The sequence below is a fragment of the Mirounga angustirostris genome, unplaced genomic scaffold (assembly GCF_029215605.1).
Source record: "Mirounga angustirostris isolate CCGP_5_RB_7025 unplaced genomic scaffold, mMirAng1.0.hap1 SCAF_9, whole genome shotgun sequence".
Classification (NCBI taxonomy): Eukaryota; Metazoa; Chordata; class Mammalia; order Carnivora; family Phocidae; genus Mirounga; species Mirounga angustirostris.
In genome coordinates this window covers 129,528,720-129,554,557 of record NW_026991717.1, presented here as the reverse complement: position 1 = coordinate 129,554,557, position 25,838 = coordinate 129,528,720, and the positions used below count along the sequence as shown (strand labels likewise).

The 25,838-nt window shown below is 40.2% G+C and overlaps 2 protein-coding genes across 9 annotated transcripts in view; one reads left to right on the top strand and one right to left on the bottom strand.

The window, feature by feature from the left end:
- EML5 (EMAP like 5) overlaps positions 1-22,317 on the top strand; it is a 167,781-nt gene extending 145,464 nt beyond the window's left edge. The window contains exons 30-42 of the mRNA XM_054513829.2: positions 1,297-1,395; positions 3,626-3,646; positions 12,059-12,232; positions 12,860-13,068; positions 15,318-15,475; positions 16,780-16,894; positions 17,738-17,926; positions 18,091-18,263; positions 19,543-19,705; positions 20,309-20,412; positions 20,925-21,078; positions 21,591-21,691; positions 21,963-22,317. Of these exons, the coding sequence (XP_054369804.1) occupies positions 1,297-1,395; positions 3,626-3,646; positions 12,059-12,232; positions 12,860-13,068; positions 15,318-15,475; positions 16,780-16,894; positions 17,738-17,926; positions 18,091-18,263; positions 19,543-19,705; positions 20,309-20,412; positions 20,925-21,078; positions 21,591-21,691; positions 21,963-21,999 (1,697 nt within the window). The 3' untranslated portion in view covers positions 22,000-22,317. The remainder of the gene's footprint in view (positions 1-1,296; positions 1,396-3,625; positions 3,647-12,058; positions 12,233-12,859; positions 13,069-15,317; positions 15,476-16,779; positions 16,895-17,737; positions 17,927-18,090; positions 18,264-19,542; positions 19,706-20,308; positions 20,413-20,924; positions 21,079-21,590; positions 21,692-21,962) is intronic.
- Positions 22,318-22,795: 478 nt separating this feature from the next.
- Positions 22,796-25,838, bottom strand: part of ZC3H14 (zinc finger CCCH-type containing 14) — a 50,904-nt gene continuing 47,861 nt past the window's right edge. For all 8 annotated transcript variants that reach the window (XM_045901374.3, XM_045901375.3, XM_045901376.3 and 5 more), the window contains one exon: positions 22,796-25,715. In XM_045901374.3, the coding sequence (XP_045757330.1) occupies positions 25,709-25,715 (7 nt within the window). In that variant the 3' untranslated portion in view covers positions 22,796-25,708. The remainder of the gene's footprint in view (positions 25,716-25,838) is intronic.

The window sequence follows — 25,838 nt, the reverse complement described above, 5'->3', positions numbered from 1 at the left end:
ATGATCCTCTTTGAGGCTTCACCTATCCTTCAAAGAGAATAGAGAATAAGAAAAGATGATCTAGAAAGGAATATGGAAATACACTCTCATGTTTATACTTGTAATTTTCTTTAATTTTCTGATTTGTAATTAATCACCTTTCTACTGGTGGGGTGTAGAGAGAGCAGAAGGGAGGATAGGCACCTCTCCACTTGTCATTATTTGTCCTCTCCAGTTTGGGGTACATTGCTATGTTTACAGTCTAGGAAGTTTTGATCTATTAGCTGATTTTCTTCAAACTTAGCCAACAGAACATAAAATTGCTTGTTTATTGTCACTGAACTCTCAGCTCTGGGAAATATAAAGCACATTTCACTTTGAAGAGAAGTTTTAAACTATTAGATCTGGCAAATGTCATTGTTAAATTGTTTTGTTTTGTGTTGCTTCGCTTTTTGGAGGACCTGGTGTTGATGGCCCTCTGTAATCTGGACCCAACCTACAACCTATCATCCTGACCTCATTTCCCACCTTTCCATTGTACTTACACAAAACAAACCTTTATCATGTCCTACATGACAATGTCTAAGGTGTCTTCACTGTCAGTGCTACTAGATAAATCACATGACTTTTTTGATCAAAATTCTTGAGTACCACGGACTACAGAATAAATACAGAGTTCAGTAGGCTGGCATTCAAAATCCTCTATCATTCTATTTCCAGTTTGCCCTTCCAGCCATATTTCTCAGATTTCTTCTTGACCTCACACTTCGACCAAATGAATCATATATATGCATACTTAATACTTTCTGGTCTTTGTACCTTTGCTTAAAGTATTTCTGTTCCTGAAATGCCCTTTCCCACCCACCTTCACATTAACAAAATCTGTCCTGTCAGTCCAAGAGTGCCAAATGCCCACAATAAGAGGAATTCCCCATGTACTGCGTGGAGTACTGGGTGTTATATGAAAACAATGAATTGTGGATCACCACGTCAAAAACTAATGATGTATTGTATGGTGATTAACGTAACATAATAAAATAAAATTAAAAAAGAATAAGAATTCCCATAGCCTTTGGATCTTTAACTCTCTTTTGGCACTTGATGTCTTTAGCCTTGTGTTACATGGTTTATGCGTTTCAGGACTCTAACCATTTAAAGACTTCTGAGTCATTTTTCCATCCTTATGATGATGTGCACACATTGAGTGCTCAAAAATGTATTAAGTAAGTTAAACAGAGCAGTTCATTGTCCTGGATAAATGCATTATGCTGTTATACCTTAAAGTTTTCAGATTTAATTCTCAAATTTTTTTTATAGGGACTCAGAGTTTTTATCAGGAACATAATGATGATATACTGTGCCTCACTGTAAATCAGCATCCCAAATTTATCAACATAGTGGCAACTGGCCAAGTAGGTATGTTTCTATATTTTAAAAAGAAACAATTTTAAGTAATTGTATTGTTCAAATTAATTCAATATCCTAGAGAAAAAAAGCAAAATATATTTGTGTATTGTTCAAAATGTACAAAATTTGTATATAAAACACACACCCAGTTTTACCATAAATTGTTTCCAGGTACCTTTCTCTCACTTTGGTTATCTTAATTGGTGCAGACAGTTCAGAATTAATAAACTATTTTATGGTGATTGACATAGTTGGATTTTAGTCCTTTAGCAGCAATTTCTGATCAGCAGAAAGGTTTTAATATAGCATATTAAGCAGAAAGGAAGAATTTGAGGAGAAAATGGCCAATAAGGGGAGCCAGGAAGTAACTAGACTGACAGGAGCACAGCATCTGTGGCAGCTGGGGTTGAGTAGAAAGAAGAGAGAAACCAAGTGACCATGCTGGTAAATCTTTCTGCCTTTTTTCTTTGGCACTGATCTAAGTTGCCAACTGTTTTAAAACCCCCTGTCTTTCTGTCTTCTTTTAACTCTTTAAAAAACTCAAAGGACATCACTCTGTAAGCAAAATGATGAGATAATAGCAGGTCTATTTAGAACATATCCAGCCATCAGTGATCACTACGAATACTACATAATAGATTTGGTCAATCAGAACTTCATAACTCCTGGTATACTTTGTAAAAATGATGTCATTGGGTTTGTTGGGTCTCGGTGGGCCTCAGTTGCTAAGCCAGCTTTCCAGGTGTCTTTTTCTTTTGGGTAGATTAATTTATGCTTTTAATATCTTCATTTTTCATACAAATACTAAATTGATCAATCAGAAACTTGATCTCTGGGTTGCTTAGTTCTGCAGTTACACCACTTTAGTATTCTTCCTTTCTGTAAATTTTTTCTATTTTTAACAAGAAGTAGACTGATACTTTGTGCATTACATACAAAAGATTCTAATCTTTGAGTCTAGGCCCTTTTTTTCACTACATTTTTAAAAATTAAAGTCTTATTTTTACTCTGCACGGAAAATAAGATAATGTTACCATTTTGGTCATGAAAGCCTAGTTTAGTGCCTCTTGGCATATGGTTACTCAGTTAATTTTTATTAAGCTAAATTCATTTATTCAACAAACTTACTGAACATGTACCATGCACAAGGTATTGTTCTAGGTGCTGGGATACAAGCAGCTTACCAAAAAAAAGACAAAATCTCTATGTTAATGGAATTGGCATACCGTGAATAGAATTCTAGAAGGTATGGTTCTTCCATTTCCCAGCTTTGCTCCTTCTTTTCTTTCCTCTTCTCTCCCTTTTTTAAGCAGCTTTGCTTAACATATTAGTGCTGTGGTTTTCTCTTTTGATTAAGAAATGCTGTGGTCACAAATATAATCTTTCATGAAATTTGGCCCTCTTTTCCTTTCTCTATTTTATTGAGACATAATTGACATGTTACTAATGTACTAATACTACTAATGTAATATTAGTTTCAGGTGCACAACTTAATGATTCAGTATTTGCATTTGTTCCTTTTATTTTGAAAGGCAGCACTGTAGGGAAATGTGGAATGGCTAATTATCTCCCCATCTCCGTCCTTCCAAGTCAAAGTCCAGGCAGTACAGAGGTGAATTTTAGATCATATATGCAGCCCTATGCCTTGCCCCACTGTACCCTTCCACAGAATAGATAGAGAAATTTTTTACTGATGGCTAATAAAGTATAAGATAGACTCAAGAGAAGACCAAAGAGTGAGGGACTGTTTCTGTTCTGAACCCAAAGAGAATTGAATCAGTAGTTACTTTGCCTGCCAAGCTTGTATAATACCTGCAAAACACAAAACACTGTCTAAAATGTTTATGGCTCTCTTTGTTAAAAATCATATAGGTCATAGGGGAAATATTTGCCTTTGTGGTATTTTAGCCAGTTACATTCATTTTTTTCCCCCTTGGCTAGAATCTTGGACTCTCAGGGCCAAGCAGAGATACATTAAAACTTTAGTCTATTAACAGAGCGTTTTGTAAACTAAATTAAGATATATCCAAAGATTGAACGGTCATATACATGAAATGTAAATATATATGTATAATTGAAATGAATGGCTTCACTTACAGTTTACTTAGTTTAACATAATAAAATTCATTTTGCATATGACACTTTATGATTTATGTTGTGTAAAAATTATTTTGTGATAATTTTATAAATTCTGCTTTTATTTATGGAAAATTATTTTTCTGCTGCTTTTCCATTGTAGGTGATTTAGCAGACATGTCAGGTAAGGAAAATTCATCATTTTCTGTTTCAGTTATATTGTTTAGTAATGATAGCCCAAATTTTTATAGAGAAATTCAATGCGTGAGCCTATTTGGGATTTTTTTTAATGAAAAATATATTCTAATGTCATGATACTGAACCCTATGTGCAATAGCAATACGAGTTATTTTTAAAACTTAATATATTTTGACCTTTTTAGTGTGCCAGCACGATTGTAAGCACTTCACATGTATTACCTATTTAGTCATTGCCAGAATCCTTCATGGTAGGTATTAACTTGCCAGTGTCATATAGCTGCTAAGAGTGAGGTGGGAGTAAAATTAATCTTAAATATGAGTCAATAAATTATATTGCCTCAAAGTAAAATTTTAATTGTTATTTTTATATATCATTCCAATTACTGTGCATACTAGATCAACAGATCACTTAAGGTTTAAAAATAACTTTCTCTTATTGATCTTTTTTTTCTTTCTTTTTTTTTTTTTTAAAGATTTTATTTATTTATTTGCGAGAGAGAGAATGAGAGACAGAGAGCATGAGAGGGAGGAGGGTCAGAGGGAGAAGCAGACTCCCTGCTGAGCAGGGAGCCCGATGCGGGACTCGATCCCGGGACTCCAGGATCATGACCTGAGCCGAAGGCAGTTGCTTAACCAACTGAGCCACCCAGGCGCCCTCTCTTATTGATCTTGACCATAGCTTTGTGACTCTATAAAGCTACCAAGCAATGTGTCCATTGTTTTTAGGTATTCACCAGGCTTTTTCAATTCAGTTTTCAGTTTACATAATATAGTAAAAATAGCAGCTTGATATACCAATATTTCCCCATGATGTGTATCTACCTCCCTCTCCTCCAGGATAAAGCATGATTTTGTGATTTGGTTGTTAATTACAAATTTATCCAACACAACAGGCAGTGTTTTTGCTTTCTTGGTTACATTCAAGAGCAGGGGTTGGCAAACTGCAGCCCTGGGGCCTCATGTGGCCCACTACCTGTTTTTGTATAACCCATGAGCTAAGTATAGTTTTTACTAAGTGAGACAGCTGGGAAAAATCAAAAGAAAATTTCACAGCACATGAAAATATGAAATTCAAATTTCAACATCCATAGAAAAGTTTTGGACCCAGCCCGCTCATCCGGTTCCGCATGGTTTGTGGCGGCTTTTGTGCTACGTCGGCGTGTAGCAGCTGCGCCAGAGACCACGCGTGACCCCCTTGTCACCGCTGCTCACTGCTGCTTGGCACACTCGGAGTGCAGCGATGCGCTTATACTGTGGCAGGCTGCAAGCTACACCACAGCATTGTGTTTTGTTATCTAACCAGTGTATATCCATCATGTCAAAACAAGGCAAAAAAGGAATGTGGACTTTGAAGGTCACACTTTTTTTTTTTTAAAGATTTATTTATTTGAGAGAGAGCACAGAGGGACAGTGAGAGGGAGAAGCACACTCCCCGCCGAGCAGGGAGCCCGATGCAGGGCTCGATCCCAGGACCCTGGGACCATGACCTTAGCCGAAGGCAGACGCTTCACCGACTGAGCCACCCAGGTACCCGAAGGTCACACTTTTAAGGCACAGTGAGATGTGGATTGTGTTGTTATCAAATTACCTGGTAAAACATTGTGTTTATCCTGCAGTGACGCTAGAGCTGGGCTAAAAGAATACAATATATGGTAACATTTTCACACGAAACTTTATCACAGTATTTCCAGCTCACAGGAAACCAACAGTCAAAAAAATTAGAAAATTTAAAAGAATATGTGTGAGAATCTCTCATCACAACAGAATTTCTTCACAAAAATAAAACATAAAATGATCCCGCAACCAAAGTTTCTGAATGGCTTATTTGTTAGTCAAGAGAAGCTGTCTACTGACTGTGAGTTAATTAAATCATGAAAGAGTTGAGGACGTTGGGAACAGACTCAGTAGTCAATTAAAAACAAGACCCCACAAAAGGCAAATAATTCGGAATGGTTTCCCTTGGCTCTTGATGGATTGACAGATGTTGCCAGTGGCTTACTTGAGGAATCAGTGCCAACTTTGAAGTGACTGAGGAGTTGGCCTCTAAGAATAGTCTCCGTGGAACAACTACAAAAGATAATATTGTCAGAGAAGTTAAGAAAACATTAAGAAGTGGAATCTGCTAAGATATTTGATAACTGATGGTAGAAATATATGTGGAGCTGGAGCAGAGAAAAGGATAGTTGGTAAGTGTACAAAGCTGGTGAAAATTTAAGGTGTTTAAAGGCTATGGTTATTCATTGTGTTATTCATCAGGTAGTTTGTGGAAAACATTTCAGTGTATCATGTGTTATTGACAACCACAGTTTGTAATTGAGAGTCAACAGTTAATGTCCTTTGTTCTCATAGAGTTAACCCTCATCAGTTCTGTGAATTTATGTTAGAGATAGAAGCTGAATATCCTGACTTGTCCTATCCACAGCAGTTCAGTGGTTTAGCAATAGTAGCATTATTGCAATTTTTGGAGCTCAGAACCAAGACTAATTTTTCTGAATGACAAAAGTAGTGCTGTCCATCTCTATTATGGAAAACTGAATGGCCTTGGAAATTAGTTTCTGCTACAGACTTGATAATGTTTCCTAATGAATTCCACCCGAAATTACAAGGAAACTACAATCACAGTAACAACCTGCAGTTATACTTGCAGTGAAACTTACACCTACAGGAAGCTCATTGGTGGTGGCTGATGTTGTGTTTGCAAGTAACACCAACCTGCGTGATATGCTTCTCATGCTGTTAAACATTAGAACAAGAAGTGAGAGTCCCATTTGTAGCAAATGTATTTTCTAGTTTCAAACTACAGTTCCAACAGCATTTTTCAGATCTTGATGTAAAAGCAGAGAAAATGTCCATTTTCAAAAATTGGTTTAACTGAAACTGAAGAACTTCCACCTAACGTTCGGTTTATGGTAATTACTCTGCAATGTAATACATGCTAAAAGCCAGATAATCAAGACAAGACCCTAAGAGAATGCTCTAAATGCTTTCTTAGTGATTGATAGCTCAGTTAAGATCATGTGCTTGTGCATTAATATTCAAATTTGTCAGTAACTATCTACATAAGACATTTTCAAAGTTGCGATGTGTAAAATTACTACGGGCAAACATTTGAAATTGATTTTAATGATAAAGAACTCTGACTTTGAACCTCACTTCAGTGACATTGTTATCTCCAAAAAAGAATTTCATTTTTCTCATTACATCTTTATTAAAAAAAAATTTTACTCAGTGAATTTCATCACTAAAAATTTTATGGAAATTTGTTTTCTCTTATTACACAAGTACCTGCATAATATCTTCAATTTTGTCTCTGACCCTATACAGAAAAAGTTTGCAGACTCCAGCTCCACAGGGAGACAGGCAATAAATAAGTAAACTTTTAAAACTAACATGATCTGAGGTGGTAATATGATAAAAACAACAAGATGATGTCAGTAAACCAAGGTGTTCGTTTTCTCAGAGGTGGTAACATTCAGCCGGGCCAAGAATGATACAAAAAAAATGATAGCCAAGGGATGAACTGGGGACTCCAGGCTGAGGCCTGGTTTGTGGGTCCCAAGACCACCCATGCTCAATAATTCACTAGAAGGAGTCACAGGGCCCAGAGATAGTTAGGGCTATAGTTTCTTACAGTAATCAGCAAGGGAAAAAGACAGGGTAGAGTCTAGAGGCTACGGGCGCAAGCTTTCTTTGTCTCCCTCACCACCCTTCCCCAGGGTCACACACAAATCTGATTTACCAGCAGCAGATGCAGCAGCATGGGAACAGGGTTTTGTCCAGGGAAGCCTACTCCCGCCTTAAAGTCCAGGCTTTTTACTGGGGGCTGCTCACATAGGCACAGACCAGCCACAACTACTGAAGTACCCAGAAGAGAGCAGGTGTCCAGCGCCCCGGGTAGATCAAACAGCCTTACATCAACAGAGGGACCATTTCAAAAGTCAAGTTCTTACACGCTTGCAAGCAGGCCCTTCTAATGATAGTAACTTCAGGCTTGTTTATATTAACTCTTTCCTGTGCAGGCCATAAAGGTAAATCAAGAAACAGGAAGGTCAGTATGGAGGAGTAAGGCCTCTGAGATGAACTTGGAGAAGGAGGGGTAGGAATCAGCTGCACCGGGCTTTGCAGATCATGGAGAGGAGTTTGGATTCATGCTCAGTGCAGAATCCATCATGGAGAGTGTGAAGCAAGGGAGTGAGGTGATCTAATTTATACTTTGAGAAAATCACTCTGCACTAGTAAGGATGTAGAGGGGAAAGAGATGTAATCAGAAAGTTAGGAGGCTGTTATAGTAGTCCAAGCAAAAGACATTTTTAACTGGGGTGGTAGGAATAAAAATGGAGAGAACTAGACAAAGATGGGATGTATTTTGGAGGTAAAGCCAGTGATCCTTTCTGAAGAATTGGATGTGAGTGTGACAGAAAGTGAGGAACCAAGGCTGTTAATTTATTGCTTGAGCAGCAGGCTCAGTGAGATGGGAGAATACTTCCGGAGAAAGAGTTGGGCAGCAAGAAACTATTCACAGACATAAGGATTGAAGGGAAGGCAAGAAGACTGGTGGGGGGGTGGGGGGTGGCGGGAACAAGGAAGCTCTATTTTCTTCATTTCAATAGCTGAGAGTGAGGAGGTGGTGAAGAAGGTGGGGGTAAAATTTTGAAATTGTCACTTTGGAATGTGGGAGAGTAAATATATATTAGAAAATATGTGGTATAATTACCGTTTGAATACGTGTCTTCTGGGTAGACAGTAAGGAGACATCTTTTGTCTGATAAAGCTTTTTCAGTGTACCTAAGACAGTGCTAAGAATTTGACATTTTGATCCTTAAGGGGATTCAAAGAGAACTCTCCGGCCCCCCGACCCCCCATCATAGTTACCATTTGTCACAATAGGCAATTGTCCATTAATACCTTAGCGGTCTTCCTTGTGCCCTCTGTTACAGAAAGTAAGGAAATTTATTAGCCCTAAGATTGGTTGCATGTGGTCAGAAAAGGGCTGCCAGTACCAGTTAGAGGTACATGCTGCTTTGCTTTCGTTTAGTGGGAAAAAAGATAAAAACCCTTTTCACAACCATGAGCTAAAAGTTCATGCTTCCTTCCTTTTAGCCTGATTGAGTCCTTTTAAGACCCAAAGCAAACCCTGTACTAAGAGAACACCTGGGGGGGGGGGCGGGTGCCTGGGTGGCTCAGTCGTTAAGCGTCTGCCTTCGGCTCAGGTCATGATCCCAGGGTCCTGGGATCGAGCCCCGCATCGGGCTCCCTGCTCCGCCAGGAGCCTGCTTCTCCCTCTCCCACTCTCCCTGCTTGTGTTCCCTCTAGCTGTCTCTCTCTCTCTCTGTCAAATAAATAAAAAAATAAAATCTTAAAAAAAAAAAAAAAAGAACACCTGGGGAATACCATGTGCTGATTGGCTAAATCTGGGTTACTGAACTAAATCACTTTGCTGGAGGTGGGGAGTGGGGAATGGTGGGGAATGGAGCTTGAGGGGTTGGGGTGCAGGGGAGGTTATCACAAGAGCAGTAGACTAATCAATTGAGCAAGCAGTGTCTTTCCCCTGAATCACTTGCTCTACATAGGGAGGAATGGATTCCTGCATAGAAGTATAGCTATATTAAGAAGAAAGGAGGTAATGGACGGTGGGTATGCAGCAAAGAGCTGTCCACTACAGAAACTGAAGAGTGACACTCACTCACAGTTCGCTCACTTAATGACCCATGTGAAAATTTTGTTTTAAAATATAGTTTTATAGCTGCACCAAAGGCAAAGTAGAGGACGGAGAAAGAATATCCTTTAAAACTTTGATTCTTAGGAGATCCAATTAGTAATTGAAAGAGACCCTTATAGGCATCTCTGTACTAGAGACTTGAGGTTTTTTTTAATTTCTAAATTGATTTATTGTTTACAGATCTTTTCTATTTTTATTTCATGTTTAAAGCAGAGGTTCAAAAGGTTTTGGCTGTTGTACAAAACTGTGCAGTCACCACCCAAATCAATATGTAGAACATTTCTATCACAAGCTCCCATGTGACCCTTCTAGTCATTCTTAGAGTTTAAGAATGCTTATAAAAAGTCAGTGGGAGGGGCGCCTGGGTGGCTCAGTTGGTTGGGTATCTGCCTTTGGCTCAGGTCATGATCCTGGGACCTGGGATCAAGCCCTACATTGGGCTCCTTCCTTGCTCAGTGGGGAGCCTGCCTCTCCCCCTGCCACGCCCCCTGCTTGTGCGCGCTCTCTCTCTGTCAAATAAATAAATAAAATCTTAAAAAAAAAAAAGTGGGAGGGGCGCATGGGTGGCTCTGTTAAGCGTTTGGCTCAGGTCATGCTCTCGGGGCCCTGGGATCGAGCCCCACATCAGGCTCCCTGCTCAGCGGGGAGTCTGCCACTCTTTCTCCCTCTGCTCCTTCCCCCGCTTGTTCTCTCCCTCTCTCAAATAATCTTAAAAAAAAAAAACAGTGGGATTGATTTTCCAGAGATAGCTTGATGTCACAGAAGGAGCAAGAACAGAAATGGACTCTGAGGACAGCACAGCTCTGTTGGCTCTGCCAGCTCTGAGGTGTGTGTGACTTAGGGCTTGACTGACTTCATGGGAAAGTACATCTGCCTAGAACTGGGGCCTAGATGTGTCCCCTGTACCAGGCCTGGCCCAGGATGGGCACCCATTAGCTGGTGGCCCGTCGGAAGGGGAAGAGTGAGAGCAGGATCTGTGTTACTCCAGTATCATGAATGACCATTTTTTAATCATAGGAGAAAATAAAATGTACTTAATGAACATAATTTAATCTTTCTTCAGTAAGTTAGAAAGGCCTTGAAAATTTGTAGTGATTTAAATCTTAAATCCTGTTACTGATAAAAGTTCAGAACAGTCTGATATTAGCAATCCCATGACATGGTCCTACCTGTATGCTTTAAAACCTAAATTTTAGGTGTACACTCCTTACCATCTCATTTAACTTTCTACGAAAGCTTGAAAAGTTCAGTAATTCAACTTAAGATTACTTGCTAGCTAAATTTTAGGTAAATGAAAGTCTTTGTAATTTGTGACATGAAATTTGGAGACAAAACTGAGTGATGTTTCTTGAAAGTCCATTATCTACCTCATCACATTTAGGCAAATAAAGTATATGGATTGCTGAGAGGTGCTTTTTGTGAACATGTAAAAATGTTTTTTATATTATAGAAGACCTATATAATATTTATTACTGGCAAAAAATTATAGACTGATCTATAGTATATATTTTTTTCAAATTTTTATTTAAATTCTAGTTAACATACAGTGTAATATTGGTTTCAGGAGTAGAATTTAGTGATTCATCACTTACATACGACACCGGGTGCTCATCCCAACAAGCGCCCTCCTTAATACCCATAACCTGTTTAGCCCGTCCCCCACCTCCCCTCCTTCCATCAGCCCTCAGTTTGTTCTCTGTCATTAAGTGTCTATTACAGGTGCTCGCTTCGGCAGCACATATACTAAAAAAAGAGTCTATTACGGTTTGCTTCCCTCTTTTTTTTTTTTCCCTTCCCAAATATCCATCTGTTTTGTTTCTTAACTTCCACACAGGAGTGAAATCATACGGTATTTGTCTTTCTCTGACTGACGTTTTGCTAAGCATAATACTCTTTAGACCCATCCACAGCACTGCATAAGGCAAGATTTTGTTCTTTTTGATGGCTGAGTAGTATTCCATTGTGTGTATGCACACCACCTCTTCTTTATCCATTCATCAGTTGATGGACGTTTGGGCTCTTTCCATAGTTTCTGAGGCCACTGTTCATGCTGCTACACTTAATAAGTTTGCCAGTTCTTCATAACCTTTGACTTTTATTGAATAAGGGACATTCTAGTTTTAGTCCAGTACTTAAGTTTATTATGTTCAGTTTTTCACACAAAAATACCCTATTTTATTATATGGTAAACTGTTTCTTAATTTATTTGAGAGAGTGTGTGCGCACAATTTTTTAATTGCAGCATAGTTGACACACAATGTTAAGTGAGTTTCAGGCATCCAGCGTCGTGATTGGACAAGGGTGTGTGTTCTGCGTTCGCCACGAGTGTGGCTGCCACGTGTGACCATGCTTGCGCTGCCATCACGGTTCGGCCACCTCTGTTCCCCGTGGCTTATTTGTGACCCGGAGCCTGTCTCTCCCACTCCCTTCCCGTGCCCCCCTCCCCCTCTTGTCTATCCCCCACCACCCTCCCCTCTGGCAGCCATCAGCTCTTTGTATTTATGAGTCTGTTTCGTTTCGTTTTTTTTTTAATTTAGTCTTCGTTTTGAGCTATTTTTTATTAAGTACATAGCCTTTGGTACATACTTTTCCATGTTTCAGAAAATAGGCATCAGCTGTAGAAATGGAAACATTTGCAATAGGCATATTACAACTTTTGGATTTTATCTTTATTTAGCTACAGCTCCTTCCATCCACATCTGGGATGCGGTGAACAAGCAGACTTTATCTATCCTGAGATGCTACCATTCAAAGGGAGTGTGTTCAGTCAGCTTCAGTGCTACTGGAAAACTCTTGCTGTCTGTGGGACTGGACCCAGAACATACTATTACCATTTGGAGATGGCAGGAAGGTAGGGTTCTTTTTCCTTTTGTAATTAAAAAAAAAAAGAATACTAGGGTAATATTAGTTCTCTAGTATTTGCCTTAACTTGGTGATTGAAATCATTTTTCATTTCAGCCTTATACAGTACACAGTTGATGTTACTATTGGTATGTTCCACTTTAAAAACTCAGTGAAAGCAGCTCACAAAACATAAATTAATGAAAGTTATTAATACTATATATGATTCACTGCTATTTCCTTTCATATGTAAGTCTCTTTGCCAGGGTATCTGGTTGGTTATGGAGGGTCTTAGTCAAGAACGGAAATGAAGTATATTGTAAGTGACAATGAACATCAATAGGGTAATATTACTTATACTTTAGACAAAACTTTTCAGTTATGTAGCTGCTATAAAAAGTGAAGTTCACAGAGCCACAGAGAATGATTTCTAAAATCTGGAATGGCCTTTCAGTGATAATAAAGCTCCCATTAATACACATATCCCTTGAGAAAATATGTCCAAAGGACTCTGCACAGGTCCTGTGATTGCTAGGTAGCTGTGCGAGGGACACGCCCCCTCATAAGTATTTGTTTTTTGAACTATATATTCTGAATAACTGTTAACCTTGTTAATTTTGTTGTCTCTCTGTATCAGGTACCAAAATTGCCAGCAGAGCTGGCCACAACCAGCGTATTTTTGTGGCCGAATTCCGACCAGATTCAGATTCCCAGTTTGTCTCTGTGGGAGTCAAACACGTGAAGTTCTGGACACTGGCAGGAAGGGCTCTTCTTAGCAAAAAAGGGCTCCTGAGCACAGTGGAGGATGCGCGGATGCAGACCATGCTTGCTGTTGCATTTGGTGCAGTATGTCTCTTAAAATGCGTGGGCTAGTAGTATCTCGGAATTACAGAAATTGGATTCCTTTGCATTTTCTTACTTTAGATAGATAAGCCCCCATACACTGTTCTGTGGATTGTGACCCACTAATCATTAGGGATGTCCTGGTCAGTGCATACATTTCCCCTTTCAGACTCTGAGACTCAGAAATCAGAGGGAGTGGGAAGGAAAATTAATGAGGGTGAAGTTATAATGAAACGTTTGAGTCCTTAGGCCACTGCCATTCTTAAAAGCCTTCATTAATTTTGTAATTGTCACCCTAAAACTCCTAAAATTTCTATCCTCCTAGGAGATCCTCATATTCCTAAAGATTTGTCAGAATACAGAGAGATGAATCAAGAAATGTAATTTTCAACTATTTAAGATGGTACTGGGGTTTAGGATTTCCTTTGCTTTCTATCATCGTAAGGCAGTGCTTAGCACATAGTTGGAAGTGCTCTGGGCCGGTGTCTCCCTCTCCGCTGGCCCCGCTCACCCAGCTCACTCCAAGGAGGAAGGAGAGCACGATTCCTGGCTTTCACAGAGAGAGTTTGAGAGAGCCATTCCCTCCCCTCCCCCATCCCATCTGGGCTGGCGGTTCATGATCCGCATCTCTTTCCTTTAATACCCTTTGCCCTGGCCGGGCTTTTTAAAAAATCCTTGGGTGCATCAAAAACCTAAGTGGATTTCTGTACTGTTTATGTGGGCATGGAAGGTGAAGAAAATTATACTTTTAGAACCTTTAAGCACACGTTTTTGAGAAAAAGACCATTGAAAATGTTGGTTGTACCATGTCAGACTTCCATTAAACATTCTGGGCATTCTTTATAGAAGACCAGTAATTCCTTTCTAGAAGAAGAACTCACATATTCAAATGCTTCTGGCATTTAATTTGTCCGTGTAGATTAACTTTCTTCGTGTATAAAATTTCTTACTTGGCCAGTTGCCCATGCCTGATAGACAATAAATGGAAGACTAAAATATTAGTCACAATTGGCTGACGTTTGAAGGAGCAGTGCGATCAGAGTGTTTTGTTATGTAGCCAGACGGGTTGATGTCCAGGTTAGGCCTCTTTGAACGTCGTCTTTGCCGAGGGGCTGTAAAAGCAAGAGAAGTAAAGTACTGACGCATTCACATTCTAACTGCAGATAAGGCATGGATTAGTGATGCTTCTAAATGACAAATATAATTATTGTTACCCAAATATAAGGTACAGAGAAGAGGCATAAGTGCTGCGGAGTGCGAAGTCACATTAAATTGTTGTTGGGAGGGGCACCCGGCCGGCTCGGTCGGTGGAGTGGGCGACTCGATCTCCGGGTCGGGAGTTCGAGCTGCACCTTGTGGGTAGAGATGACTTAAAAAAAAATTGTTGTAGGGAAATTAAACATACCAACCATATAGTATTCTCAGAAAGCTTAAAGAAAAGCTTTGTTTTGTTGTAATTCAAAATTGATTTTCCTGCTGGTTCTCTCCATATTGTTTCTGGTGAAAGATCTTGTACCAGTTGCTCCAGAAGTGAAGCTAAAATGGATGAAAATAGCACATGATGCAGAATTTAATTTCTCCAGTCTCCACATAAATGAACTAGATCAGTAGGATGGCAATTCTCAGTGATCTAAAGCGCTATTACTTTTGGCACCTTATCAGATTTATCTTATTTTGTATTGCATTGACTTTGCTTTTCATTTTAAGAAGTTATGGCAAACGTTAATTTCATATATAACTCATGAATTAGTGAAACCTAAAAGTTCCCACAGCTTTGCTCTATTTATAAATCCTATAGTTTTCCCTTCTGTGACAAAATACTTTACCAACCTAGTGAAAAGTTATTCTCACTTCCTACTCCTGCTCCTCTTTGACTCTCTGTGACTAATGACCTCAAGTTATTTCTTGGGCAGCTGAAGGGAAGCGGCCCAAAGGGATGATATGAACCCGAATGATAATGTTGTAGGCCTGGAAGGGACCTTGGAGCCCGAACTCCCTCATTTTACACATGAAAAAGCGGCTCCTCCTAGAGGTTACAGGTCTGGTCCCAGGTTAGTCCGGGGCACGTGCAGCAGAGCCGCATGGCAGGCCCTGGCAAAGCCAGCTGGGGTTTTCTGGCTCGGGGCGCCCGGCTCCCCCCGCTGGGCCGTGTGCGAGGTAGGCCCCCCTTACCGTAGAGAGTTAGTTGCGTCTGTTTCGTCTCTCTTTGAACTTTTGATGAGTTTATCTCCCCCTTCCCCACTCCTTTTCAGAATAACTTGACGTTTACAGGTGCCGTCAGTGGAGATGTGTGTGTGTGGAGAGACCACATATTGTGTAGGATCGTGGCCAGAGCTCACAACGGGCCCGTGTTCGCCATGTACACCACGCTTCGGGACGGCCTGGTCGTGACCGGCGGCAAGGAGAGGCCGTGAGTCCCGCTCCCCCGCACGGCCTCCCTGCGCGTCGGTCGGCCCGCGGCTTGCCGCTCAGCAGTCTGGTTCCTTCTGGGCCACGCCCATGCTCCCCCCGCACGTCCTCCTCCTGTGCTTCGCCCGTGTTGCCTCTTACCTGCCGCCTTGTTGCTGCTCACGTTCTGGTCTCGGGCCGCTCGCAGTTGTTTTCGTGCTGCAGAGAAGCCTAGCGCCCAGCAGTCAGGGTGAGACTTGCTCTGAGGTAGTTGTGACGCAGGTAGAGAGCTGGTTTTCGTCACGTCTGTGTCCTGCGTCCCTATTTGCTGGGTAAGGGGGGCCTGTGGGGGAGTCTCTGCCCTCAAACCCCGGGTGCACCTGGCCGGCCTGCTCTCTCCTTTGTCCGGACGGACACCCAGGGGCAAGGTGCCGACCGCTGGCTGCCTCAGCAGGAGAGGAGAGGATGCTCGAAACGAATGGCCTTGGGTGCTTTTCCTTGAGGCAAACCTGTGACATAAAATTGTGTAATACAAGGCTTCAAACCTTAAGTCTAAGGAAAGGCCTTTTTCTGAGTGCTCTGAAAACCTCCCAGAAGCCAGATACTTAGAACGGATTTTCTGCCGACGTACTCATATAAAAATGCAGTGTTTACGTGTCCAAGAAGTAAGTACATTTCCAGACAGGATTGAGAGAAGCCACGTGTATGAAACACAAATGCAGTAGCTTTTCTTTCACATGAAGAAAGACTGTTGTCCTACATGGGCGTGTTTTTGTCCTAAGACAAGCAATTCATCTCACAGACAGAAAATAAAGTTCTACATTTTTCAGTTCTCCCAAGCGAAAAACCGTAAATGGACGAAATGCGGCCTTTCCCGTATTACTCTGACGCGGGGGTTTCCCGCACGCCACGGACTCGGCCCGTGGGCAGCCACTGAGTGCTTTCAGTCGGGTGTTTTCGTCCTGGGAGGAACAAAGAAAAATTTCGTCTAGAGCATAGCATCTGTAATCCGGTTATCTAGCCTTACCTTTTCATTACCATTTTAACGTTATACATTTCCTTAATCAAGAGGATGGATACATTATGTGGGGGATGGGAGCTAAATAAGATTATGCTTATGTCCGAAAAATGAAGTAAAAGTAAAGTAAATTCTGCTTAAACAGAATGACTGAAATACTGTGTATCTTAAAATTGCTGTAAAAAGTATTAGGGCCTCTTTTTTTTTTTTTTTTTTTTTTTTTACTATTCTGCTTATAATTTAGTATTTATTTCAGAAATGATTGGAATAGCTAATAACATGCTTATTTGGGTTTGGGTTGTTATCAGGTCAAAAGAAGGGGGAGCAGTCAAACTGTGGGATCAGGAGCTGAGACGGTGCCGCGCCTTCAGGCTCGAGACCGGACAAATCACGGACTGTGTTCGTTCTGTGTGCAGAGGCAAAGTAAGCTGTTCCTCGAGCCATTACGGGGCGGCACAAAGTAGAGGACACTTTTCCGTGGGGTCCTCTCCCCCTCGGGAACTTGACGAGTGGTAGATAAGAGGAGTTTGCTTGCTGGCTGTCCTCGGCCTCCCGGGGCCGGCCAGAGCACAGGGAGCTGCTCTTCTGTCTCTGTACTCCAGGTCGACCTCCGTAGGTTCTTGAGTCCGCTAACTCAGCTGTGGTAGGCAGGCGTGAAGTTTCTCGCCAGTCGACTCACTGTGATTAGAGCAGTTTTTTTTTTTTTTTAAAGTACTCCCCCCTCCCCCCCCACGTGGGGCTTAAACTCATGACCCTAACATCAAGTCACTCACTGTACCAACTGAGCCAGCCAGGTGCCCCGTCGGTTTTTTTAAACACCCATTTCTATAAAAAATTTTGACCGTGCATGAACTTGCAATAAGCATAAGTCATATACATGTATTATTCTCAGTCCATGTATCTATTGGTTTAATTTCCCTTTTAACTAAAATCCAATACTTTCTTCCTGGATCCCAGTGCACTTACACCTCCTTGGAGCTCTTCGGATTAAACTAGAGCCCAAGTCCAAACTCTGACTGGCAAAGCCAGGTGCTGTGATGTTAGAGTGCAGTTCTGGTCTTTAGCACGGACTCTGCCAGACAGGCCAGCCCAGTGCTCCTGCGGATGTGCTTCTAGTCAAAGGAAACCGCAGGAGCTAATGCCTGGCTTGCTCCTAGAGCACTCACAGCAGAACGTTCGTGGAGACGAGGTCAGTAGGGTCCTTCTTAAGTTATTGAAAGCAACTGTTGAATTGCATTAAATGTATTGGTCCCATTTGTGCTTCAGGGCAAGATCCTAGTTGGGACAAGGAATGCGGAGATCATTGAAGTTGGAGAGAAAAATGCAGCATGTAATATTTTAGTTAATGGCCATGTGGATGGACCCATATGGGGACTGGTGACACATCCTTCCCGGGATTTTTTCCTTTCTGCTGCAGAAGATGGGACAGTGAGACTCTGGGATATTGCTGATAAAGTAGGTACAGTTTTCTTTCTTAAAGTTACAATTTCTAAGGACAGTGGAAGTCCTAAATTGCTAGCACTTAACTATTTGAGAATTATATTGAGAATTTTGAAAAGAAATTGGTTTACTTTAAGTACTCTATTTAATATAGTTCTCGACTCTTGGTTCTTATGCAGAAGATGTTAAACAAAGTGAATTTGGGACATGCTGCTCGTACCGTGTGTTACAGCCCTGAAGGGGATATGGTGGCTATTGGAATGAAAAATGGAGAATTTATTATTTTACTGGTGAGCTCTCTAAAAATATGGGGAAAGAAGAGAGATAGACGATGTGCAATCCATGATATCAGGTTAGTCAACAAATGGAATAGAATTTTTGGTATATATATTCTTAAATGACCTGGGTTACATTTGAAAACAGGTTCTTAGTGCCTGTAGCATTTAATCACATCATAAATTGTATGCTGAAATGTAGCTGTTTGTATACTTACTGCTTGCTAAATTATCAATCCACTGGCACCAACCACAGTGCCTTATAACAGCATGTACTCAGGGAATGTTTGAGGAGTAAGTATCACACTGGATGTGTCCAGCAAGTTGATCCATCCAAGAATTATGTTCCACTGTACAGAAGAGAGCCATCTGTCCTTCAGAGTTGTCAGCCTAGAGAACTAAAGCTATAACCCCACCTCTTAATTGAATATATAATCAATTAATCAGTACTCATCAGGGCACCTGGGTGGCTCAGTCGGTTGAGTACCTGACTTTGGCTCAGGTCCTGATCTCAGGATTCTGTCCCTGCTCAGCCGGAGTCTCCTCCTCCCTCTTCCTCTGCCCCTTCCCCAACTCTCTCTCAAGTAAATATTTTTTAAAAAATTAATATTCATCAAACATCTATGCCCCAGAATCTGAATTAAACTTTAAACTTCTCTTGAACTTTTATATTTCCAGTGCGTAAGCTTATTTTGACAGTGGCTACCATTTACTGAGTACTTCTGTGTGATCAAGATTAAGATTTTTGAATCCATTTCTGTCAAAAGCTTGCATTCTTTTCATTAGTAAAACCCTTTTACACATGAAACCTTCCTCAGAATTTCAATATATAAACTTCCCGCAGGCCCCCGTTTCCCTAAAGAACCTCACCTGAATTGTCCCATACGATTTCCCATGACCTCTAGGCACGTATTTGTATGTTAAGATACTTCTAAACTTCAGGTGGTGTCACTTCATCTGATAACCTGAGGCAAATTAATCTGGGCTGTGTTTTTTGCTGTGAAGATACCATGTTTCCAGATGAAAGAATCCTATCTTGGTAGATTTGGTGTACTATGTAACTTAAGAGTTATGTATTTGTTAGTGGCTTTTTCAAAACTTAAGATCTTTTTAAAGGAATCAGATGAAAATTCAGGAGCCACTTAAAACTGAAGTGAAATACAAGCTTTTTGTTTCATGTAACACAAATATAATCTCAGTATACACGATCAGTTAGTTGTGTCTATCGGGTAAATCTACTTGAGGCCCGATCACACACATACTTATTTTTGAGAGGTACAAAGCAAGTCACTGGTCTTAAATGTTTACATTTCATGTGGTCTAACGTGTCTTTCACGTCTTTTATTACCTCTCCAGATTTAGTCCAGATTCCCGGTTTCTGGCTGTGGGTTCTAGTGAGAACTCCGTGGATTTTTACGACCTAACATTGGGCCCCACCCTTAACAGAATCAGCTACTGCAGAGACATTCCCAGCTTTGTCATTCAAATGGACTTCTCTGCAGATAGCAGGTATCTCCAGGTATGGTACCAATACTATAAAACCCAGTTTACACTAGCTGTTCTAACACTGTTAGTGGATGCATTTAAAACTGAGTTTTAGGGGCGCCTGGGTGGCTCAGTCATTAAGCGTCTGCCTTCGGCTCAGGTCATGATCCTGGGGTCCCGGGATCAAGCCCCGCATCGGGCTCCCTGCTCAGTGGGAAGCCTGCTTCTCCCTCTCCCACTCCCCCTGCTTGTGTTCCCTCTCTCGCTTTGTCTCTGTCATATAAATAAATAATCTTTAAAAAACAAAACAAAACCCGAGTTTTAGGGGAGCCTGGCTGGCTCAGTCAGCAGAGCATACGACTCTTGATCTCGGAGTTGTGAGTCCGAGCCACACGTTGGGCGGTAACTTTCTGAAAAAAACTCCTGAGTTCCAGAGCTTCTGAACTCTTGACTTTATTCTTCACTGTTTCTGCATTAATATCCTATTCTTATTAGTCCTCCTCTCCATTTTTTCTAACAGACTTCTGTAGTCATTGTTAGAAATGTAAATCAGATAGCACCCTTTGCTAGTATCCTATAGCCTTCTGATGTGTCTCTCGCCTAATGGAATTCTTGTCCCATTTTAATACCATGCAAGGTCTCCACTGGTTGCTATAAACGACATGTCTATGAAGTGCCTTCAGGAAAACCTGTTACGGATCAGGCCGCCATGGACAGGATCACTTGGGCTACATGGACTAGGTAAGAACTGACTGAAGGTCAGCCGGGAAAACTGGAAAACCCTATTGCTCAACAGTTAGAGCCGTTCCACTAGGGAACAGTAGTTGAGTTTTATGTTTGTTACCGTATCTTGAATTCTTCCAAAGAGGCCGATGATACAGTCTCATGCTGGAACTCCTCTTCACTGAACATATTCCCAAATGCTTTATCAAGGTTAAAAGCCTTTAAAGATGCCCTGATATTTTCCTTAACACATCAGGTTTAATAACAAGCAATAAAGCCACATACTGGGTACTGTTAAGCAATTGTGTTATTTATCTAAAGGAACGGTATCTTGCAGTTATTAGAAATGGAACCTTATAAATTTGCTATTTCAACAGGTAACCATGAGTAGTCATCTTTTTAATCTATCAAATTCCTAAAGCATAAGCATCTTTTAATTTTAGAGTAACATAATTAAGTAGATTAATTACCAAAAAACTTTTAGCGTGGTACATGTTTGCTATGGATTTTCTTCTATTCCTTCCCTCTAGTATTCTAGGGGATGAAGTTACGGGAATCTGGTCCCGACACACTGAGAAAGCCAATGTCAACTGTGCCTGCGTATCTCATTCAGGAATCAGCCTTGTAACAGGAGATGACTTTGGCATGGTTAAGTTATTTGACTTCCCGTGTCCTGAAAAATTTGTAAGTTTGTGTTTGGTTTTGCTTTTTATGTAATTTTACTAGCAGTTCAGACATCTGATCATTACTACTTCTTCCCCCATAATTTAATAGCTAAATATGTTACCGTCTCCTGATTTGGAAACACTTTTTATGTTCCTAAAATTTTTTCAAAACTTACTAAATCCCTTGCTCTGAAGTAAAAGCTTTTAGAAATCATCTCCCCATGCCCCCAGGTAACACCATCTTTGCAAACTATCCTAATAACGCTGTGATTAGCCTTTTTATCAAGCCTTTACTCAGTTACGAAGTTTCAAATGCTTTTCCTCAGAGGAAAATGTTCAGAGTCCTGCCCCAAGAACCTGGTTTGTGTTAGGTGCAGATCCATTAGCTAACATTAGTAACATTGGCTGTGGTCCAAACTGCCTACCTCTCTTCACAGCCCCTGTGATGGAGATCTAGGGTTCCTGACAGGAACCTCTGATTTTTGTGTGCCTCACACAACATCCTGAGCTTTGTTTTTCATGGTTTTTCAGGCAAAGCACAAAAGGTTCTTGGGTCATTCACCTCATGTGACAAATATTCGATTTACCAGCGGTGATCGACACGTCGTTAGTGCCGGAGGTGATGACTGCAGGTGGGTAACTTTCTCAGCCCAAGAAGAGCAGCTTCTCTCTTGCTAGTTCCTAAGAGACCTGGTATCACTGTATTAGGTAACAGACTCTGTGAGTCAACCACAGACGAAGGCGGCGTAACCGGCTGGCTCCGTGGCAGGACAGCAGCAGGTGGGGCAGGACGAAAAAAAAGGAGTTAATGAAAAATTTTATACATTTGATTTGAAAGCTCATTAAACTTCTGAAAATCTAGAAAAATAATGAACTCACTGCTTTTTTTGTCTCTGATTGCAGTTTATTTGTCTGGAAATGTGTACATATGCCTCACTGAAAGATATGGATGCTGAGAAGAGACCAGAATTACAGAAGAGGAAAAACTAACAACAACAAAACAAAAACAGAACCAAACCTTGCATGGGCAAGTGGTGCTAACTTAGGATTGTTAACAGGGATAAATGCCCAGAGTCATCCAAACAGAAGACACAGATAAGTTCAAAATATTTGTTGTATGCACTGGATAACTGTCCATAATCCATACACTGCCAGACAATTACTTTAAGAAAGGATTGAATAAATACTCGGTGAAAGCCAGCCCCCCAGTTTGGGGGAGTGTGCAAACTTGGCAGACCTGCTAGGAAGGCTTAGGGGACAGCGCCTCTCAAAAAACAAAACCTTAAAAACCCAAGTTGCTTAATTTTCTTCCTCTCTTTAGCAAAACGGTTTTTCTTTTTTAGAATTTGTATTTTATTTTCAAGGTTCATTATTTAATGACTTATTTTATCCTTGTGTTTACATAAGGAAAGGAAACACACCATCACCTTAGAGGATCACAGTTTTTAAAAGGCAAACATTACTTTCCCTAAGAAAACACACACATGAGCTTTACTGGAGAAGATAATGCTACTTAAGCATCAGTAAACCTCTTTTTATAAAGGACATTTTTTTTCCTGGCAGTTTTACATTCAGGAACAAATCCAAAGTTAGTAATATATGATCACTACGTTTTCATTTTTGAGCTGTCGATCCTTTTCTGTTCGGAAGTCATCTCTATAGCTGAAAAATTAAAACATGATTATAGCCTCATTAATGAAAAAGTAGTATGACAAACAGTCCTTTTCAGGGGTGTACAGGTTAAAGTTCTAGACAGCAGTAGTAGTTAACTGGGAGAGCATACCGAATATTTAAAGATGTAGTATAATAGAAACACTTGTTTAATATGTAGACTGAAGTGTTCAAGGTCACATTTACAAAGTCAAACAATTTAGTAAGCTCTTGAAATAAAATTTTTATAGCTTTTTTCTCTACTGGAAAAATTTATTAGATGTATGCCACCCCATAGGCTGACCTCCAAAAGGAATGAATACAGGTCCACTTGTAAAACTTGTCCATTAAAATTCCTTTTTGGTGGATTAGGGCTTAACTCTTAGATATTTATCCCTATTCACTTTAATGCTGCCAAAGATCAGTACTTGCCGTTCAGGAATTTGTTTAGCCTGTCCGTAGTTTCCTGAAGATGGGAGATTATGTAGATTGCTATTTAAAAATATATTTTTCTAAGTGTGAAAAAGTTTAAGATGCTCTATTGGTCCTATGAATTTTATTTTAATGTGTTAATTATCTTTGTAGCGTAATAGACCCCTTCAGGTTTCTGGAAATCTCAGTCTGGTTTGACCAGACATGAAGATTCCGGATACCTATTTTGTATGCCCAACACCTTGTAAATACTGAAAACAGAACTGTAGGCGGAACTGTATCACAAAAAGCCTAACCAGTGATTGAACATGGTCAGTTTTAAAGCTCTGAACAGTAGCTGTGTCTCAAGGACTGATTAAGGCATTAAGAAGCTTGAAACATAAGATCATATTCACATCAATGGATTCTCCTAAATTAAGCCCAATTTTAGAATATACTAATATTAAATTTCTGTCCATGTATATTATTATAAAGAGCCATTCAATAAATTAAAGAAATTCCCCTGAACCACCCCCCCACTCGCCCCCTCCATCTTTGAGCCTGTTCAAATTTTCCTTCTGAGCCAAAGCTTCCCAGCTTTTGACTAAAGAGAAATTCCATTTCTATTACAGTACATGTAGAAACGCTAATTATAACCTTAGGTAAAAGACTTAGGACAAAAATGCCTCCGCTGCATTTTTGTTCCCCCGAGTGGCCAGCCTGATAAGCCAGCTTTAATGACTGTTGTCAGTTTCATGACTAAAACTCATGTTGATTTTAGTTCTCCCACCACCACCTTGTGTATTCCAGCCATCAACTGAATAACCACACAGGTTATGAAGATTCTGCCCTGTGTTTATTTTTTTAACCCAGAAAATTACTTTTGTGTGCAGTATTTGACTAAGCTCCTCAATTTGTCACCTGACCTTTCTGGCCCCTTCAGTCCCGTTTCCGTACATAAGCGCACGCCCGAGCACACTGCATCTGCCGCCCCCGCCACTAGCCACCTGATTCCCTCCCTTGTTGTGATGCTTTTTGATGGTGGTTCATTTTAAACATTTGTTGGGTAACTTGGTCTAGAGTCAACCTTAGCTTGCCTGTAAAACACAGCAGCTGGAAGGTAACATTAAACCCTTAAAGGGGTTTCCAGGCAGTGTTTTCTTGACTTGTGAAATGCCTGAACCAAACCACTTAGGCCCCGTTTCCCATTTATGTTCTTTGTAGTGGAATTCTGAATGCCATTTATAAATCGTGATACTAAAAGTCTGTTTAGATTTCTAGAAATACAACTTAAGATGCTTTACATCTTTGCAGAAAAAATCTAAGTAGCACTGGAATGAGCAAACGCCTTAAATTCAGGAGTCTTGTCACCCCAGCCTAACTCGGTGAGAGCTCTGTGCCATCCTGGGCACGGTCTTTCCTCTTCCACGGTTTCAAGGTTTTTCTTAGGAATCGGCACAGCAAAGTGCAACTTACAGCTGGTTTAATAACTGGTTAATTCTTTCTTCTCCCAGTGGAAAAGCAATGGCCACAGAACGACTGCTGGTTTTATGCTCTTAAACATGGACTTTTACACATTCTGTTATCCCTCGGGTATATAACTAGTCAATGAACTTTTTTTTTTTTTACAGTTAATTTGGTCCTGAGAATGTGTGAGTCTATTTTTTTAAAAATTGCTGTACATCAAGTCTTTAAGATCAGTGATCCGTTGGTTATTTAATTCTAAAGCATCTGACACTTCTTGCCTTAACTATTTCAAAAACCACACACAGAAGCTTGTGTACGGATTCAGTAGTCCGAGAGGTTAGTCCTGTTTTGCAGTTTACCCATCTGGTTTCTGTAATTAGTCATTTAAAATATACTATTTAAATCTAATTTTTACATTTAAAAAATTTTTTGTGGAGTTATTTCTGAAAATGTTAATGTATGTAGTTATAATCTTGTGAGTTTGAAGTTTGTTTTCTGATACCTTCTGTATATAGTATTGTAAAAAAATTTTTGTATAATTTTGTGATAATGCAGCCCCAAAATATTTATTTAAAAAGTGTATGTTCATAGTAAATGAAAGCATTTTAAGGAACTGTTCATCTTTTTTTGCATTTGCCATTCTGTTTCTACCCGACCCACCCTATCCCAGAAGGTAAGAACCGTTAGTATAACTACAGCAGCACTCAACCCAAGAAGCCAAACTAAATTCATTTAAAAGCAGGACTGAAGGACTATTTTAAGCTGTCTCCACACTTTTGGCCAGTCTTCTGTTTAATCCTTGGGAAAAGTGAACAAAACCCAACTTTCACTGAAGCCCCAGTACTGACACTAACCTGAAACATCAGTGTACAAACACGCCTCAAATGCTTTAATAGAATTTAGCTTTTCCTTAAACGGTCTTTTCATAGTCAAGCAACAAAAAATACCCAATGTTAAAACCACTTAATAAACTTACAAACTTGAAAAATTAGACACTTCAGATAGGCAATAAACTTCGTATTATGAAACCAATATATTCCAAGTTTCAAAGGTTTGACAAGTTCTGCAGAATATTTTTGCCAGTAGATGGAAACTCCACAATCTTCTGCCAAGTAGGACTGTCATTCACTGAGTAAACAAAAAATTTTAATTAACTGCTTTACGTTCATACATACCCAGCTAAGGAGTATTTTCACACGACAAGTATTTGTTCTAGATTTACAATGTAAGTATCAGATTTTTAAATAATTA